At 48.5% G+C, this 19119-nt stretch overlaps 1 protein-coding gene across 1 annotated transcript; it reads left to right on the top strand.

Annotated features, from left to right (window-relative positions):
- The first annotated feature begins 18205 nt into the window (after positions 1 to 18205).
- LOC114699110 (60S ribosomal protein L23-like) lies at positions 18206 to 18630 on the top strand. Its single transcript, XM_028878017.2, has one exon. The coding sequence runs from the start codon at positions 18208 to 18210 to the stop codon at positions 18628 to 18630; it is 423 nt and encodes a 140-aa protein (XP_028733850.1). The 5' UTR covers positions 18206 to 18207.
- The last annotated feature ends 489 nt before the right edge of the window (positions 18631 to 19119 follow it).

Here is a 19119-nt window from a genome sequence, read left to right as displayed (position 1 = left end):
GTGGAACTCTGTCCGCCTGACCTTTCCTTTATTTTATTTTATTATTTTTTATTTTTGCCTCTTCTCTCTTTCCGCGTGAACCTTTACCACCAATGTCAAAATCCTCAACTCCTGGCTCAAAACCAGGCAAGTCCTTAGGAAGCCCTACTGTCCCAGGGAAGCGGCGTCCGCCAGGGGGAGCCCTGCTCTGGCCTGCACCGTGCAGGCCTGGCGTGCAGCCGGACCGCAGGTGACCACCGCTCAGAAGGGCCGTGATGGACAGACAGGCGGTGAGTGGGTCACGGAGTCACTAATGGCCCCACCGCCCGCCGCCGCCGCCGGAGGAGGAAATGGCCCTGCGCAGGCATCGATCTTGCAAGCGCCTGAGCTGGCGCTGTGGTTCCGAGGAGGCTGCCTGCTTCAGAGGCCCTCGGGTGTCCAGCCTGAGGCCCTGCCTCCCTCCCTCGCTTGCTCGCTTCTGTCCATCCATCTTTCCTTTCTCAACGCTTCTAATCCCAGCTTACCTGTGTGCACCCTCAGCAAAGCCATCCTCGCCAAGGCGCTTGCGATCACACGCTGGCTTCCGGAAGCAATTCCCCTGGCTAGTCACAGAATGAGGACGGGAGGGAGATGGGAGCGCTTTGTCGACGCTCAGTAGCCGGCTTCCCCTCGCTACAGAAGGTCCGCAGGGGTTCTGAACACGTTCCTCCAGGGAAGTCTGGGAATAGGTGCCCACCTTCTCGCTAAGGAGTGCCTGATCCTAGTGCCCGAAGCAGACGCTGCGAGCCAGATCGTGCGCTAGGACCGGAAGAGTATGGGAACATTTCGTTTCCTATCAGCTGGATCACTTTTCCGTCACAGAGGCCTGTGGTGATATATTGTGTACCCCGATAAAGCTTGGCTGGGGATCAGAGGACAGAGCCAGTCACTAAATTAGGCATAGAGGTCAGGCAGTGGTGGCACACACCCTGAATCCTATCACTCGTGAGGCAGAGATCCGTCTGGATCTCTGTGAGTTCAAGGCCACACTGGGCTACATAAGAGAAACAGAGCCAGGCAGTGGTGACACACGCCTTTAACCCAGGAGGTAACATGGCAGGACACAGACAGGTATATATAAGGTGTGAGGAAACAGGAACTCGCTCTCTTGAGGCTGAGGATTTCGGAGAGGTAAGAACTTGCGGCTGGCTGCTCTGTTCCTCTGACCTTTCAGCTTTCACCTCAATACCTGGCTCCAGGTTTTCTGTTAATAAGACCGTTTAGCAATTCATGTTACAGAGGCGGAAGTCTCTGGCAAAAGCAGAGTGGCCACTCAATTTTCTCCACTGCAAAAGGGTCACCTTCTTCCTACACCTTCTCCAGGAAATGGGCTCTGAGGAGAGAATTGAGAGAAAGCAGCCCCGGACCTGAGAGGGATGGAGCGGGAAAGGCTGCTGCCTTTGCTGTTTAGGGTTCATATTTCCTTTCTTCGGGGTACTCGTGGCACCAGCTGACCAAGGTCCCCTTCAGTGTCCCAGCACCGGCTCCGCTGGGGGAGGAAGGCGTTTCTAGCTAGTTAGGTAAACTTGGGCTGTGCAGTGAAACATCACGTTGCCTGTCTTAGACAGGGGAAGTCTAGATTGTTCTTCCCAGTTCAGGAGACTGGGGGACCAAGAAGGAGGAGGAGGCAGCCTGCTTTCTCCCAAGGCCTCTTGAGGGCCTCTTGTACATACATGTTTGTGATCAAATACCCATAAACACACCACGAAAATTAGATAGGGACACCCTAAAAAACCATGTTTTAGCTTAATCTCTTCACAGGCCTCGTCTCCAATTTGTGTTCATTCTGAGGGACGAGTGAGTTTTGGTGGGAGAATGTGGTACCATTCAGCCCCTAAGAGAGGCCTAAATAGGCTTTAGGTGGTATATGAAGCCACACTCTGCACAGTGTGCAGGGCATCCTTATTTCATATGCAAATCAGCCAATTTATATGCATACACATAAATATCTTTTCTAGAAAAACAGTTGTTTAAAAGAAACATCCAAACACCAGGGTCATTGCCTTCAGATATTGTTTTTTAAGTCATGTTGGAGTTTGGTCCAAGAAAAATAATGTGTGAAACCTACTTTAGGAATCAGCCACTTTAGAAAAATGTCTGTCTTGGAGGCCAATTTTTCTCTCCCTTATCAAGTGCATAAAACCAAACCTTCCCAAGCAAAGGTTTAAGCTGCAGGATGTAGTACAGGCTAGTGGACACTAGATGGCGCTCGGGGTAGCGGCAAGGAGCAGGCAGACAGCAGACTCAGCTCAGGCTCTGATTGGGTTGGAATGAAGCGTGTATTCAGTCCTTGTGGATTCAGGCTTTGGGGTTGGAGCTTTGCAGCGTCTTTGCAGCATCAGGACATTGTTGCAGAAGTGACCTGCTTAGAATCCCGTCTACTATTGTTCGGCCCAGAGATCCGTCTCCTCCACCCAGCTCTCTGGGTGAAGAAGGGTGGGTCCGGAGCTGATAGACATCTTCAAGTGTTCCCCTGAACGGGTCAGCTGGGTCTGTAGTCAAGCTGGGGCTTGCTCAGTGTCATCATCAGCTGCTCCCTCTGTGTTCTTTGTTCATTGAGAAAAGTTGCCCTCTGCGCCAGTTACCAGCCCCGGCTCCAGATGTTACCGCACGAGCTGGATTATCTTCAGTGGTTCCTCCCCTGGCGTTCATTCTCCAGCTTTCTCCTTCCTGTGCAGGGCCCAAGTGGCCATGCTCCGAGAACTGGTTCTGTTCCTGCCTTCAGCTGCCTTGACACCTTGCTTTCATCATTACAGGAAGGCACAGTGTTTATGTGTTCCTGTGGTCCCTCTCTCCTCCTGCAGGCAACAGCAGGCCCCTCTGGGTCTCAGCTCCCTCTAGCAACGCCCCCAGCCCTACTGGGAGCTCTTGCTGGTTTTCAGCATCACCGTCTGTACCTGCCCCTTGAGGCTTCAGCAGGAAGCAGCTTCCTGCCCGGTCACCCAGGGTTGGTTTGTGTCTGTCTGTCTGTCTATCCCTGTAAACACTTCCTTCATTAAATTCTCTCCAGTCAACCCTCAGAGGCGCTGGCCCTTCCTGCTAACTTTTGATTGATCCACGGACCCAGCAAACCCTCTCTGTGCCTCCGTTTCTCTTCTTTTAAATGGGGGACCCAAACCCACCTTACTAATGAGGGTAATATAAGAGCCGCTCAAGCCAAGTGACAGCCCAAACTACTAGTTTTGTACAAACTTCTGTTATCAGCAGCGTGAGCGCCACAGATTAGGTACCAGGTTCAATGTTTTCCTTCCTTCGTGGTAATTTTTTCATGAACGGGTGGGTTAATGAGCGCGTTTATGCTGAAGCACCCAGGAGGCTGGCACACAGGCCCACGGGCACTAGCAAACACCGTGGCCCTGACTCCGGACTCCGAGGCCAGGTTGCCTGCAGCAGAACTCCAGGTCCTCACGAGCGTGGTCCTTGTGTGGTGTGTTTTAGTATATTAGCCTGTTCTTCTCTTTTCCACTGGGCCAGCTCTTCCCACCTGCAAAACAGAAGCTGCCCAGGTCCCGTTGGGCTTTATATGTAGGTATAGCAAGGCCAGGGGGACCACATGACACTTAACAGGAGCCCTGCGGGTGGCAGGAAGAAGCCTTTGGGTGTCCTTTGCTTCCCCAATAGCTAGACACTGGGTCCTTCATACCCCGTGGCAGCAATTCAGAGACTGGTGAGTATACTCACTCCAAAGCACTGGACTTGAGCTGCTCATCTCAGCAGGGAGTAGGCTGGAAGTTTCTGGAAGCTTGGAGTCAGTAGACAGGTCTGGGTTGAACAGAAGCCAGGTGGCGTGGGCCTAGAAGGACACATCCCTGTCGGTGCTTGAGGGGTGAGGGCTGCTGAGAGCAATTTCAGCTTTTCCTCCAGCTCTCGGAGACAGAAAGACCCTGGTACTCATCACTGCAATACGAGAAGGTGTGCCCTCCATCCCTCACGGCCCCCAGTGTCGAGGGATTGGCATTCTCTGTAGACTGTGGTTCTATATATATGAAGCTTCCCCATGGCCGCTCAGGTCATGTCACCACTGATGCCCAGGAATTCCAGGCTCCTGTCACTAAGAGTGGGTACCATGAATATTTCCTGCAAAGTGGGGCGTCGGTCATGGTAGCCCAGACCCCAGACTCTGGCTGACTTGAGCCATCCTAGTGGTTAACGCTCAAGAGACAAGGCTCAGAAAGACAGGATCACACAGAAATCAGCACTGCTTGCCTAGGATTCCCAAGAACACCAACCACACCACCAGAACCCAGCCACCCCCCCCCCCTCCACCCCGGGAACGCAGCGTTCGATTAAGAACACCTGACTCCTCCTTTGTTCTTTACAGTTGTGTGACCCACTGTGTGGCTTTTGCTCACTGGCGGGTGCAACAGTGTGTCCTCGAAGGTTACTGTGGGACATTCCTGTCATCTGGTAATATTGTAGGTGAGTTAATTTGTGACACTCTTGGAGATGTTCCCGTGATGGAACGGCTTGATGCAACGCTGAGTGAGGACAGCCTCTGTGGTTGAGCAATACAGGACTCATTCTGTTTCGTGCTGATAGATTCTAGTTTTCCCATTTCTTAGGGCTGGCAGGACCATTTCGTGTCAATCTTCGTTGTTGTTGTTTGAAACAGGGTCCTGGAACTCAATATGTAGATCAGGTTGGCCTTGAACTCACAGAGACCCCCTACTTCTGGCTCCGGAGTGCTGGGATTAAAGGCGTGTGCCACTGTACCCACTCACTTGGCAAGTTCATTTATTTTCAGTTTCCTGAATCCTTTGTCCTATATTCTCCTGATACAGCTTTACATAGATTATGATGGCTTCTTCTGGTTCTAAAATAACATTTTCCTTGATTCTGATACCATCCGGCCTCTCAAACCCTTTTCCAGTCACCTCACTGCTGGGTTTGGGACTATAGCTTTTTCCAGTTTCCCATATGGGCCACCTCTCCTGGATCCCACTCAATGTTATCTTTTAGAAAAAGCTTTATTATTTTCCGTGTGTGGGTGTTTTGCCTGCATGTATGTCCACGCACCATGTGTGTGCATACAGTGCCTGTGGAGTGTCTTAGACCTCCTGCCAGTGAGGTTACAGGTGGTTGTGAGCCACCATGTGGGTGCTGGGAATCGAACCCAGGTCCTCTGCAAGAGCAGTCAGTGCTCTTCACTGCTGAGCCATCTTCTCCAGCCCCAAATGTCGTCTTGGTTTTAGCAGTCGTTTCTCTCATCTCAGGAAGTCTGACATCTTAGCGACTCCTGAGAGGTTGGCATCCCCCTTCCTGTCCCTTATACGCTGTACTTCAGCATGGCACTGTGTTTTAGTATTCCCACAGAGGACAGAGTATGAGGTAGTTCGCTCACCAGGACAGCTCCCTGGTCATGGAAGGTGGAATTAGCCCTGGGACCTTGCGCTCCCCCTCTGGGTCTTCCAGGACTTCCGCTGGACTTGTTTTCCTTCCGGGCTGAACCCAGGGGGCCCCTAACAACTGAACTCTATTTGCCTGCCTGCCATGCTGAGGTAAGCTTGATTCCCCAGGGAATCATTACCAGATGGGACCCGAGGGAGGGAGCAAGGCCAGGCATTTCCCCACGTCATGGAACACGAGGCCCTGGTGACTCAGGGAAGCCGGAGCCTGCAGAGGCAGTGGTAGCAGCCACAGTTGGCAGGTGGCAGCCTGGAGGGAGGAGGGGGGGGACGACATTAATGATTGCCTCCCTCCTCCCAGCCTGCCTCATCTCGGCTCTGTCAGCCCTGTGATTTCATCATGCACACCTTTGTAAACAATCCATTTAGCAACCAAATTATACACTGGGTAATTACAGCTTCCAGCCTCGTGTCAGGGGTTCCCGGCTCACAATCTGCTTTTGGTACCATTGCAAGCCTGTGGGGAGAAGGAGTCTGCTGGAGCTCTGAGGAGACGGGAGGGAGAGCTGGGGGGGCAGGGGGGGCACGCTATCTTGGCTTTGGTTAATTGTGTTGGGTCTGTGGGTCTTATTTTGACACTTTCGAAATTGTGTTTGGATTGTTGGTTAGACTGATACGGAAGGTCAGAGAAGCTCGGGGCTGAGGGACAGGCGTCCGGGTAAGGTTCCTCCTCTTGGGCGAAGGAGGGAGTCTCACTTCACGGTTGCTCACCTTCTTCTCCCTGGACCCTGCTTTGCTCTGCACCCAGAAACCAGCTGGGAGCTGTGGGGTGGGCAGAGTGGCAGGAGGGGGGCTAGGCCTGGCTTGAAGGTCAGCCCTTGCATTTGAACGGAATTGTGAGGATGGGGGTGGGGGAAGTGGAGGGGTGGCTCATGCTGAGAGCGTACACTCACACACACATACACACACACACACACACACACACACACACACACACACACCTACACCCACACCCACCCACACCCCCCCCCACGGCCCAGGCTCAGTTCCCAGCACCCAGTGTATCAACACATGAAATAAAAGGCAATAATTCATCCAGATAAAATAAAAATGAAAGGGAATCAAGAGTCATCCAAATAAAGTAAAAATCAAATAAAAATAAGAGGATTTGCCCATACACAGCGGCCCCAGTGAAAATTATTTGAATAGCAGCAGGAGAGAGAGAGAGCGAGCTACCAAGATGGTAGCCAAGGCTAAAGAAAGTTGGGTTAGCTCCTTGTGCCAGGGGGAGGGCACATTTCCCAGATTGATTCAAAGTGCTTCGGGCAGTGGTGCTTGGGTTTGTGGCCTCGCCTTAACAATAAGATTTCATGACTGAACCTGAGTGTCCTTGGGAACCCACAGCCATTCCCACATGCTGGTTTCCCACGTGGAGCATCCGTGTGTAGCCTGTGGTTCAAAGCTGGGGTTCCCTTTGCAGACACACCGTCTCTCTGAGGCAAAGTCCCATGGACTAACATATGTGTGAAATGTAACAGCAGCGATGGAGGGAAGTTAGTGTGGCCTGCCTATCCCAGGAGCCTTTGCAGCTTGTCTGACATCATCTTCCCCCAGTCTCGTTTTCCAGTCAGATGCTTCTGGGCTCAGCCAGCTGCGCATTTGAGGACAGAGAGGCTGGGCTGTAGTGGGGCCCTATGAGAAAGGACAGGAGACCTTAAGAAGTGTCACTTTGGGCCGTGTGTCTGCGTCATGGGGTTAAAAATACGATGAAGAGCTGCGATTGTCGTCAGTGGCCCTGTGGTCGGTCACGGGGCAGGGTTCGTCAATGGCAGCCCTCATCTAAGAGTGGACCACATTGACCGTGGCTTCGACATGATCATGGAGTGAGAGGGTGGAGGAGCAGGTGGTTCCAAACAGTGTGTCAGCCATGCTTCCTGTCTCTCTGGATCCCTAGCCGTGACAGTCCTCATCTGGCTGAGGCTACGGCCCTGAGACGCTTCACACACGAGCAGAAACAGACTCTGCAGTGAGTCCAAAAAGGCTGGGTAGAAACCAAGGGGGAAACCCTGCTTACCTGTAGAACCCGTCGGCACGTGTTCACCTGAGCTTTCCAGGCCACAGCCCAGGGTGCTCTGCCCACCCTTCCCGGGACTCCTTCTGAAACGACAGTTCTGTGTTTTAAAATTCATCCAAGTGTTTCCTCAAATGCAGTGGATCATTTGCTTAAGCTATTAGCATACATTTGCATATTGGTTTCATAATTAAACTATGAGTAAGAAGTAAAGACTAATTACACGCAAGTGGCATGAGTCGCCATGATGGAAACTGTATGTGACAGTTCCACTCCCTGCTTCGGATCCCACGTGAGCTTTTACTCACGATTACACTCACGATTACACCTCTATGCTCGTCACGCTTTTACCATGTGCTTGGTGCGGGGTGGGATGCCGGGTCAAGGGCTGGGCTGGGGGGTGGAGTTTGCAGGCACTTTTAGAACGACTAAAATCGGATGGAGAAAGTCAGTCAGAGGGACACTTGTAGAATTGAGACCAGAGCCAGACAAGCGCTGTCCACAGGCACCATCGGCAGCAGGGTCACTTTTCAGGACCCAGGACCAGTGCAGAGACCAAACTGCATGTTTGGGTTCCTTGTGTAATACAGTGCAGCAGAGCATTTGTGTGTAGCCTGTGCACACCCTTCTGAGTACCTTTTTATGCTTCCTGATTGGTCGTGGGGTGGGGGTGGGGTGAGGGGAGAGGGGGCAGGCATGTGTACAGCAAGCATGTGGTGGTCAGAGAAGAACTTGCTAGAGTTGGTTCTCGCTTTCCTCCATGTGGGTCCTGGGGAATCGAACTCAGGTCATTAGGACGGGCAAGCAAGCATCCTTACCTCATCAGCCATCTTGCTGGTCCCCACTTGAGTACTTGAAAGCATTACTAGGTGATTGACACCGGGCTGTCGATGGAGGGATGACATAGACTCCCAGTGGTTTTGATCGATGGGGTTTTGTTGGTTTGTTTGTTTTAATCAGTGAATGTAGAGGACTGACGATATTAAGATTCTTGGTCTTAAAGGTGTGTAATGGGTTTACTATTATGCTTCATAATCAAATAATATTATTGGACTCTATTTGTTGGTTGTTCTTACTCTTTGGGAGCCCGCTACCCAGAGTTCAAATAAATACACACCACACAGAGACTTATTATTACTTATAAATACCCAGTCTTAGCTTGGCTTGTTTCTAGCCAACTTTTCTTAAATTATCCCATTTATCTTTTGTCTCTGGGCTTTTACCTTTCTCTATTTCTGTACATCTTTTCTTTCCTGCTTATTCCATGTCTGGCTGTGTAGTTGGGTGGCTGGCCCCTTCTTTTCTTGCTCCTTGACCCCCTCCTCCCAGATCTCTCCTTCTATTATCCTCTCTGCCTGCCAGCCCCACCTATCCTTTCTCCTGCCTCGCTATTGGCCGTTCAGCTCTTTATTAGAGCATCAGGTGTTTTAGACAGACAAAGTAACCCAGCTTCACAAAGTTAAACAAGTGCAATATAAAAGAATGAAACACATCTTTGCATCATTAAATAAACATTCCATAGCATAAACAAATGTAACATACCCCCCGCCCCCCAGAGACAGGGTTTCTTGGTGTGGTTTTGATGCCTGTCCTGGATCTGGCTCTGTAGACCAGGCTGGCCTTGAACTCACAGAGATCCACCTCCTGGCACGCAGAGGCCACCTGTGCGTTAAGTGCTGTGGACATGGCACTGAGGTGCACTTCTTGGTTGCACCTGAACCCTTACCACCTTGCTTAGACCTCCAATGGACAAAATCTTAACTCTGGGGCCTTCTAAAGAGGCAGATTCTCGAGGTGTGTACCCGTCGATCTTCTCCTTGGCCCCATAAGATGCTGAGATGCAGAGAAGAAGATAGACGCACAAGAAGAACCTCCTTGGCTTTTTAAATATTCAGCTAAGGTTTAGTTCTCTACATAGCAGTGAGCAGGCAGAGCTGGGGGTGTGGCTCAGTGGGTAGGGATGCTTGCCCAGCACACAGAGCTCTGATTTCTATGCCCAGCACCACATAAACTGGGGGTGGTGGCCATGGCTGGAACCCCAACCCTTGAGACAGAGGCAGGATGGTCAGGAGTTCAAAGTCATCCTTAGCTACACAGTGAGCAAGAGGCTAGCCTTGGCTACAAAAGATTATCTCAAAATAACAAAGAGTCTAAAAAGCAGAACCGTCTTGTTAGTATGCAAATTTACATTTAAGCACTAAAATTTTATATGTATATATCTCTCCAAAAATTGTTTTAAAATAAAATTCTTTACAATTTGTTGTGACAATAAGTGTTTGATTTTTGGGTATTTGTATTTTATATATTTTGGGTTTCAGTAAAAACTTCTTGGACAAAAAGGAGCTGTGAGTGGGAAAAGTTTAAGAAGCTTGTGCCTAGATGGATGGGCAGAGAAGGTGAACTTGAAAGGGGCTAAAAGCCTACCAAGCTTTGTGGCAGGGGTATCTCAGTGGGAAAGTGGGTGCTTGGCATTCTCAAGGCTCTGGGTTCACCTAGGTCCACAGTGGCTCTCATCCTTCCCAATGCTGCAGTCCTTTAATTCAGCTCCTCATGCTGTGGTGATCCCCATCATAAAATTATTTCATTGCTACTTCATACCTGTAATTTTGCTGCTGTTATGAACCGTAATGTAAATGTCTGACTTGCAGGATGTCTGAAAGTTGACCCTTCTGGGAGTTTTGAATCACAGGTTGAGAACCACTGACCTGCGAGGAGAAGGTGTGTGTGTGTTTGTGCTCACATGCATGCGTGTCTGGAAGGTGTGTGTGTGTTTGTGCTCACATGCATGCGTGTCTGGATGTCTGTGCATTGGAGTGAGCACAGGCAGTGCCCACAGAGGCCAGAAGAGGGCATCAGAGCCCCTGGAACTGGAGTTCCTGGCAGTTGTGAACTGCTGGGTGTGGTTCTGAACTGCACCCAGGTCCTCTGGAGGAGCAGCCAGTGCTCTACTGTCTCTCCAAGCGCTCTATTCTGTTCTTTAGTTGATTCCTGTGAGGGAAGAATGGCTTGGGAAATTAAAAAGCAAAACAAAACAAAACAAACAAACAAACAACAACAAAAAACATAAGGGCCAAGAGTTTAATTTTTTTCTCCTTAAAAACAGAACAAAGCAAAAACCAGGAGAGATAAACAAATGCACCCATGCTTCATTTTGTAAAGAGCTCCTCTTACTAGAAATGCCAACATCCCAGTAGATTATGGGCAGACAGCCGAAATGGCAGAACAGGAAGAAGAAATGCCAGGGACCAGGAGACTGCCGGGAGCCGCTCAGCCTTCCTCCCATCCAAGCAAAATGTCACGGTCATCACCGGCAGAATCATGAAGTCTCATTGCTGGTGAGTGTGGGGGCAGCTGAGGATGCACGTAAGTTTGGTGGATTTTGGTACCTGTGGGCACACTGGAGTGGGGCCTCCTCCACCTGCTGAGCCTTAGAAAACAGATCTGGGGTGTTCCCTGCTACCCCACTACACCAAGACACTGGCAGCGGAATTTGGGAAAGCATTTGGAGGCTGCAAATGGCTGGTCCTGGACCAGCGACTCACAACTGTCCAAGCTTGGCGAGTGTGCTGGCGCGAGGGGGAAGCATCCTGCAGGCGCTCCTGTGTTTGAACACTTGGTCCCAGGTGGTGGAGCTTTGGTAGGAGGCCCGTGGACTCTTTTGACAGTGACCTAGATAGGCCTAGATAGGGTGGACATTGAAGGCAACATCGGATTCTGGTTCCAGCCCAGTCTCTCTTCCTCAGCCATGAAGCCGCTCTGCTGCCTCCCCTCCAGGGTAGACTGAATGATTAGCTTCCAGAACCTTCCAGAACCTTCCCCCTGTGAGCTGCTATCTGCTGTCCCGTCACAGTGATAAAGCGTAATGAACACAACAGTGAATATCAATATTTTAGAAATGCCCCGACCCAGCAATTCCACTGCCAGGAACAATTCTGGATCTTCCTTCTGGAATCTTCCACAAGAGAATGTCAAGGTGGGTTGTCTGTGACAGTCCTGCTGGGACAACACATGTCCTGCCCGCCATCAGCAGAAACGACATTAAACGAGCCACCGTATCCTCATGTGTATGGTGATATTTTATTTGTATTAAAATGTTATTTCTATGTTAATAAATAAAGTTACCCGGGGGTCAAAGCTATTAGCAAGCCATAGGAAAGCAGGGCAGTGGTGGCGTACACTTGTAATCCCAGCACTTGGTAGGCAGAGCTAGGTAAGTCTCTGTGTGTTCAGGGATACAGCCAGCATTGGATACACACACCTTTAATCTCAATACCAACCATAGAAGACCTGGAGGTCTATACAGACAGGCCGTAACGAGGTGGTCTTGTGGTTGGGTTTACTGCTGCGGGCCGCAGGAATATATCATAAGAACTCAGCTGGTTATGGCAAAGTCACTACCTGGAGGGATCAGGGAATTCCTCCAGAGGAAGCCAAATCCCAAGGAGTTTTTGGTGTTACTTGGCTTGTTATATATCAGCTGTCTTCTGTTATGAAAATCATGTGTGCCTTCATAGTTTTTCCAATTGACTTTCCCCTGAGAAGGACTAACAGTGTAGACTGATCACTCTCTGGACATACACATTCCAGGTATTTGGAGAACAGCCTCAGGAAAGGCTTTCTCTGGAATCAGATATCTCCCTTGGCCACTTTCAAGGACTACAGGAAACACCACCCAGGTGGGCGCCCATTGTTAGTCCCAGGTGGACTAACAATGGTAACAGCCCACATGCAAGTCACCTGACTTAAGGTAAATTCCACAAGGGGACACCGCCTAGGAGAGGTGGACGTTAATAGCTTTACACAATTTAGCTCGGACCCTCCCTTTATATTCCGAGACTTCCAGGAGGCAGGAAGAAGAGAGAAGAGAATGGAAGAACTAGATGGGTAAGAACTTGAGAGGAACAAACTGAGACGGGGAAGAACTAGATTGAAGGACTAGAAGAGAGGACAAGAGGAATGAGATGGAAGATGAGGAAGAGCCAGATGGGGAAGAACAAGATGAGGAAGAGCCAGATGAGAGAGAAGGAGACAGGAGAGGAGCTGATAGGGGAAAGAACTAGATAGATGAGAACCTAGAAGAGACAGAACTAGGTGAAGGAATTAAGATAGAACCTAGAGGGAACAGTGGATAAATATAGAGAAATCAGGCAAGAAAGGAGCTAGACATGAGAACAGAACTGAAGCTGTGTATAAAGGATGTTATGCCAAAGGAATTAAAGCAAGTGGACTACAGAACTCGGTGTGCTGAGATTATATTTCCTGATAATAGTCCTCGCCGTCAGTAGTTCTCTCTCCTGAGCCCCTGGGATGTATAATATTAAGGCTGGTCCCTCTAATATTATACAAGAGTTTACAACCAATGAGAAGGCAGAACAGAAACACTATAAAAAGACTTTAACACAGGAAGTAGCTCTGGTTCGGAGAGGTAGGACCACCGCAGGATGAAGGGTAAGGTTTTAGCTCTTAACTCTGACCTCTTGGCTTTCTTCTTTGCATTGGTTCTGTGTTTCTTATTTAATAAGACGGTCGGTTACATCTACAATTGGCGCCCAACGAGTTGGCAAGTTTCCACCTAAAACCTGAGAAAAGATTCTAAAATGGAGCTAAAAACAGCTTCCTAATTGTCTCTCTCAAATGAGCGGCAGCTGCTGGTTTGAGCTACTTGTGGGTTCCTGGCATGCGAGCTTGACCTGCAGTATGGCGGCAATGAGGCCTCTGCAAGTAGCACATTAAGCTGTGTGGTAGATTTAGCCTTTGCTAGTACAAAAAAAAAAAAAAAAAAATCAAAAAAAAAAAAAGAGGTTTCTGGGCTACACGCTACATAAAAGCATAGACCCATGATAGCTCCCAGAGCTGGCGGTAAACCATGTTGGGAAGCTGAGGTGGATGGAGCCAGCAGCCATAGCACCATTTCAGTTTTACAAATGCTGCAGTTTAAAGCAATAGATTCACAATAAGACAGATTCAGATGTAATAGTTTACAATGTGTGTAAAATATATGTAGGCTTGAAAGAGACAAAAAAGGTGATATATACAGTTATATAAACAAATACATAGTTTTAAAAAATAAAGTCTTTAAAGAGACAATAAAATTAATATAAAAAATAAGCCACGTAAAGATGAATATTACACAGAGAATCTGGATTGTGTTGTCTTTGGGATTTTTAACTGCAGAAAGACATTTGATCGTAAAAGATGTTGAGTTAAACCAATATGTATATATTAAAGATACCTTGACTTAAAAATTTGGATGTAAGGACGTGTTGCTTTAGAAAGGAGACTCTGCTTTTGTTCCCACAGAAAGCCAGAGGCTATGGATTTGTTCCAGATTAAGATACATCAGGTTTGACCATCCAAGACCCCCTGAAAGGTTTCCGATGACACCATGGCCCAGATAATCCAATGTCCAGATCGGATTCAAGGCAACTGGCTCAGACAATACAGCCTCATGGACTATTCCATAATCCTAAAATTTTCTTTGTATCCCCATAAGATACAGCACCCCCCTCCAGCAGGAAGTAATAAGAGAAGCTATGCCCAAATTCTCAAATTATATGTAATTTTACTTTGTTAAGGTTAAAACCTTCCTTTAAAAAAAAGGGGGGGGGGACGTGCTGTGGGATGTTCTGTATGGCAAATGTGTTGCTCTGGTTGGTCAATAAATAAAATACTGATTGGCCAGTGGCTAGGAAGGAAGTATAGGCGGGACTAACAGAGAAGAGAAAAGAAAGAACAGGAAGGCAGAAAGAGACACTGCCAGCCGCCACCATGACAAGCCGCATGTGAAGATGCTGGTAAGCCACAAGCCACGTGGCAAGGTATAGATTTATGGAAATGGATTAATTTAAGCTATAAGAACAGTTAGCAAGAAGCCTGCCACGGCCATACAGTTTGTAAGCAATATAAGTCTCTGTGTTTATTTGGTTGGGTCTGAGCAGCTGTGGGACTGGTGGGTGACAAAGATTTGTCCTGACTGTGGGCAAGGCAGGAAAACTCTAGCAACACAGGTGTGTTTTCACATATGTGCATACCATGTGCCTGTGTGTTTGCATGTGTGTGGTTGAACTTGAGTGTACTGCCTGTGGCGGCTGGGATTGACAGCCAGTGTCTTCCTCCATCACTCTCTCCACCTTCTATTTTGAGGCAAGGTCTCTCCTTCCACCTGGCGCTCCCTGCTGTGACTAACTAGTCTGGCTGGCCACCTTGTTTTGGATCCCTGTTTCTGCCTCCCCCATGAATGAGATTTCAGGCGGGATGCCATCCCACCTGGCTTTTCTGTGAGCTCTGGAGATTTGAACTCTGGTCTTCATGCCCTTTAGCTGCTGAGCCATCTCCTTTGTCCTCATAAGACTTTTTGGGGAAAAAAAAATTTACCATTTCATTTTTGGTGGTGGAGACTGCGAAGTTTCTCTAGGGTGAAAAATGCACATGGTATCGACGGGGCGACTCAGTGTGGTGGTTTGACTGAGAATGTCCCCATGTGTGCAGATGCACACACACACACACACACACACACACACACACACACACACACACACACACACACAGTTCAGACAACCAGAGTTCAACTCTCCCAATTTGTCAGAGTTGTTCTGGTAGGTTTAGGAGGTGTGGCCTTGCTGGAGGAAGCATGTCATTGTGTCACTGGGGGCCAGCTTTGAGGTTTCGAGAGCCTTGATCCATTCCCACCCAGCCCTCTCTGCTTCCTGTTTGTGGGTTTAATAAGATGTGAGCTCTCAGATGCTGCTCCAGAGGCCATGCCTGCCGGCTTCCCTGCTGTGCTGGCGGTGGACTCTTATCTCTCTGAAGCCATAAGCACAAATAAACCGTTCCTTCTATATGTTGCTATGATCTGGGTGTTTTGTCACAGCAACAGAAAGGGAACTGATACATGTGCCTTTTTCATAACAATTTAAAGTAAGTTTTGGTAAGTGTAGAAATTCTCTTTCAATGGAACATATACGATAAGCCATAAACAGGGACATTCTGGGAGAGAGGGAGGGAAGAGAAGCTCATGAGTTGTGGGAAAGCTGGGAAGCTGGGGCGGGACACTGGGAATTGGTTTATTTGCGGTTTTGCTAGTCAGCTAGGTTTAAGAAACACTATGGAAACTTCTAGAAGACAGGCCCCCTTTTCTCCGGCTCACCTGGTGAGATGTGATGGCTGGGGGGCTCGATCTGTTTTGCATACATGACACAGGAACCCGAGAAATCCTGTGTAAGGTGAGATCTGGTGTGGTCAGGGTGGTATGGCTGTAGCCATGCTGGTGTCTAAGAACAGAGCAAGGCATGGACGGCAGGTCAGTGATGGAGAGGAACTCGGACCCTGGTGACATCACTGGTCTACAAAAGGATGCGTAACTCAAAGGATAACCGCTCTCTGAACTCTGGATATGAAGCCAATAAAGGCTCCTTGTTGTTTAAGACAGCCCGGGTCGCATCCATCACACACAACATCCACCCGACTGATGGACCTCCATCAGTTCAGACAAGCCGAGGACGCTTTTATCGCTCACAGCCCTGACTTGCCTAATTTATAAAATGCTTAATGATGTTTCTGAGACAAACCCTGCCTGCCACCCGGGGCTGTATCTGATCACCCACTCTATTTCTACCTCTAGAAATGAACTGTCAACTGAAGAAGTGTGTCCTTGAGGGACACTCTCTCTGTTAGCAAAAGAAGGATGCTTTTCTCTCGCTCTTTATCGGGGCGTGTTTGATGTTGCCGCACTGGGGATGGGGTCTACCGCTCTGCTGTGCCAGGCGGGCACTCTACCACTTAGCTAGATCCTCAGCCTTGCCATGCCACTGTTGAATAAAACGTAGTTTCACCAGCTTGAGGGCATATCAGGAAATATGTCTTGCAATTTAACTGATACCTGGGTTTGTTCGATGAATCATTAATTTGACAAATGTGTGTTGAGGGAGCAGCATGAGCTAGAGCCTCGTCAGGCACTGGGCATGTACACAACGGCCAATAGTGCAGGCATGTTCTTGCCTTGGGTGAATGTGGTGATATTGTCTTCCCCAAAATATTGTGCACCCTAATAAATTTATCTGGGGTCAGAGAACAGACTGCCACTAGATACAGAGGCTAGAAAATGGTGGCACTCACGCCTTTAATCCTAGCATTCCAGAGACAGAAATCCCTCAATCTCTGTGAGTTCAAGGCCACATTGGAAACGGCCAGGCATGGTGACACACGCCTTTAATCCCAAGAAGTGAGCCCTTAATCCCAGGGAGTGATGGCAAAAACAGAAAGATATATAAGGCGCAAAGACCAGAAACTAGAAGCATTTGGCTGGTTAAGCATTTGGCTGGTTAAGCTTTTAGGTTTTGAGCAGCACAGTTCAGCTGAGAGCCATTCAGATATGAGGATTCAGAGGCTTCCAGTCTGAGGAGACAAGACCAGCTGAGAAGTTGGCCAGGTGAGGTTAGCTGTGGCTTGTTCTGTCTCTCTGACCATCCAGTATTCACCCCAATAACTGGCCCTGGGTTTGATTTTATTAATAAGACTCTCTAAGATTCCTGCTACAGGTGAAGTTCGTAGCAAACAAGGGATATAAGCAACAAAACAACCAATCCACGTATTTACACACTTAGGTTAATGTATGGAGAAAAGTACTGAGTGCTTAGAGAACACAGAGGGGAATTTTCATCTACATGGAGAGGTTATCCTCACCCAGGAGGACGAGTCTGTGCTGAGAGTGAAGAATGAACGGCTGTTGATGAGACAGGGCAGTGAAAAGTGTGTTCTAGGTGGGAAGAACTCATGTGCAAAGGCCCTGAGGCACTGAAGACCTTGACTGACGTGAGAGCCTGAAGACCATAAGTGTATCCCATGGGTGATTGACAGGCAGTCCAGGGGAAGGGCTGGAGAGACAGGCAAGACTTGGAGTCCCTCTCAGGAGTCATAATTCACGTCAAGAGAAATGACGTCACTGAAGGTGGTGACCCAGAGCGCAGCTTCCGTATAGAAAATAGATCCAGGAGGCCGAGGGCAGAAGCTGTCACATTGGATGGGGGTGTGGCAGGGATGCAGTCCTGGGGCTGTGGACTTGGGTGGTGGCTTCAGGGGGAGATGGGGTTGGGGGAGCTTGAGACATGAAATTTTAAGTGGACTCTATGAGACATAGGGACTGTGTGTGTGTGTGTGTGTGTGTGTGTGTGTGTGTGTATGGGTGTGAGTGTAGTGTTTGTGAGTGAGTGTGTGTGTATGGATGTGAGTGTAGTATTTGTGAGTGAGTGTGTGTGTATGGATGTGAGTGTAGTGTTTGTGAGTGTGTGATGTGTGTGGATGTATGTGTGTATGGATGTGAGTGTGAGTTTTTAGAGTGAGTGTGTGTGAGTGTGTATGGGTGTGACTGTGAGTGTTTGTAGAGTGTATGAGTGTGTATATGGGTGTGAGTGTTGTGTGCATAGTGTGTGTGAGTGTGTGTATCGGTGTGTGAGTGTTTGTGAGTGTATGTTTTTGTGTATATGGGTATGAGTATGAGTGTTTGTAAATGTGTGTGTGTGTTTGTTCGTGTGTGTGTGGATGCAAGTGTGAGTTTTTGTGAGTGTGTTTTTATGAGTGTGTATGGGTATGAATGTGTGTTTGTGGGTGTGAGTGTGTTTGTGTGTGGGAATGTGTGAGTGTTTGAGTGTTTGTGTGAGTGTATGTGAGTGTGTGAATGTGTATGTGAGTATGTGTGTGCCCGAGGGAAAACCTAGTGTTCTAGTTTCGAAAACTCTCTCTAAGCCTTTCCTTTCTGACTCTTTCCGGGTGTTCAAGATGTCGAAGCGAGGACGTGGTGGGTCCTCCGGAGTGAAATTCCGGATTTCCCTGGGTCTTCTGGTAGGAGCTGTGATCAACTGTGCTGACAATACAGGAGCCAAAAGTTTGTGTATCATCTCTGTGAAGGGAATCAAGGGACGACTGAACAGACTTCCTGCTGCTGGTGTGGGCGACATGGGGATGGCCACGGTTAAGAAAGGCAACCCAGAACTAAGAAAAAAGGTCCATCCAGCGGTGGTAATTCGACAACGAAAGTCGTATCGAAGAAAAGATGGGGTCTTTCTTTATTTTGAAGAAAATGCAGGGGTGATAGCAAACAATAAAGGCGAGATGGAAGGTTCTGCTATCACAGGTCCAGTCGCAAAGGAGTGTGCAGACTCGTGGCCCAGGATTGCATCCAGTGCAGGCAGCATTGCATGATTCTCCAGGGTATTTGTAAAATATATTCATTAAAAAGTCCTGGCTCCAAAAAAATAAGGAAAGAAAAAAGAAAGAAAGAAAAGAAAAGAAATCTCTCTAAGATCTTCGTTCTCTGCCCTGTGCACACTGGAGGTATCTAGGACTCTCTTACTCAGTTTATGAATTATTATCAACACGCCATGGCAGCAGCTGTCTACAGACGAGCGTTTCTGGAACAAAGGAGGAAAGCGTAATCACAAGCCTGTCACCTAAACCAGTGGTTCTCAACCTGTGAGTCTCGACCCCTTTGGGGTCGAGTGAACCCTTCACAGAGGTTGCATATCAATATCCTGCATATCCGATATTTATAACAGTAGCAGAATTACAGTTATGAAGTAGCAACAAAATAATGTTATGGTTGGGATCACCACAACATGAGGAACTGTATTAAAGGGTCACAGCATCAGGAAGGTTGAGGACCACTGGCCTAAGTCCAACAGCAGGTGTTTC

The sequence above is a fragment of the Peromyscus leucopus genome, chromosome 23 (genome assembly GCF_004664715.2).
Source record: "Peromyscus leucopus breed LL Stock chromosome 23, UCI_PerLeu_2.1, whole genome shotgun sequence".
Classification (NCBI taxonomy): domain Eukaryota; kingdom Metazoa; phylum Chordata; class Mammalia; order Rodentia; family Cricetidae; genus Peromyscus; species Peromyscus leucopus.
This window is presented reverse-complemented; position numbering and strand designations above follow the sequence as displayed.

Bases quoted from the DNA above. Each gene is read 5' to 3' on its own strand.
- LOC114699110 (XM_028878017.2), top strand. From the start codon at position 18,208: ATGTCGAAGCGAGGACGTGGTGGGTCCTCCGGAGTGAAATTCCGGATT.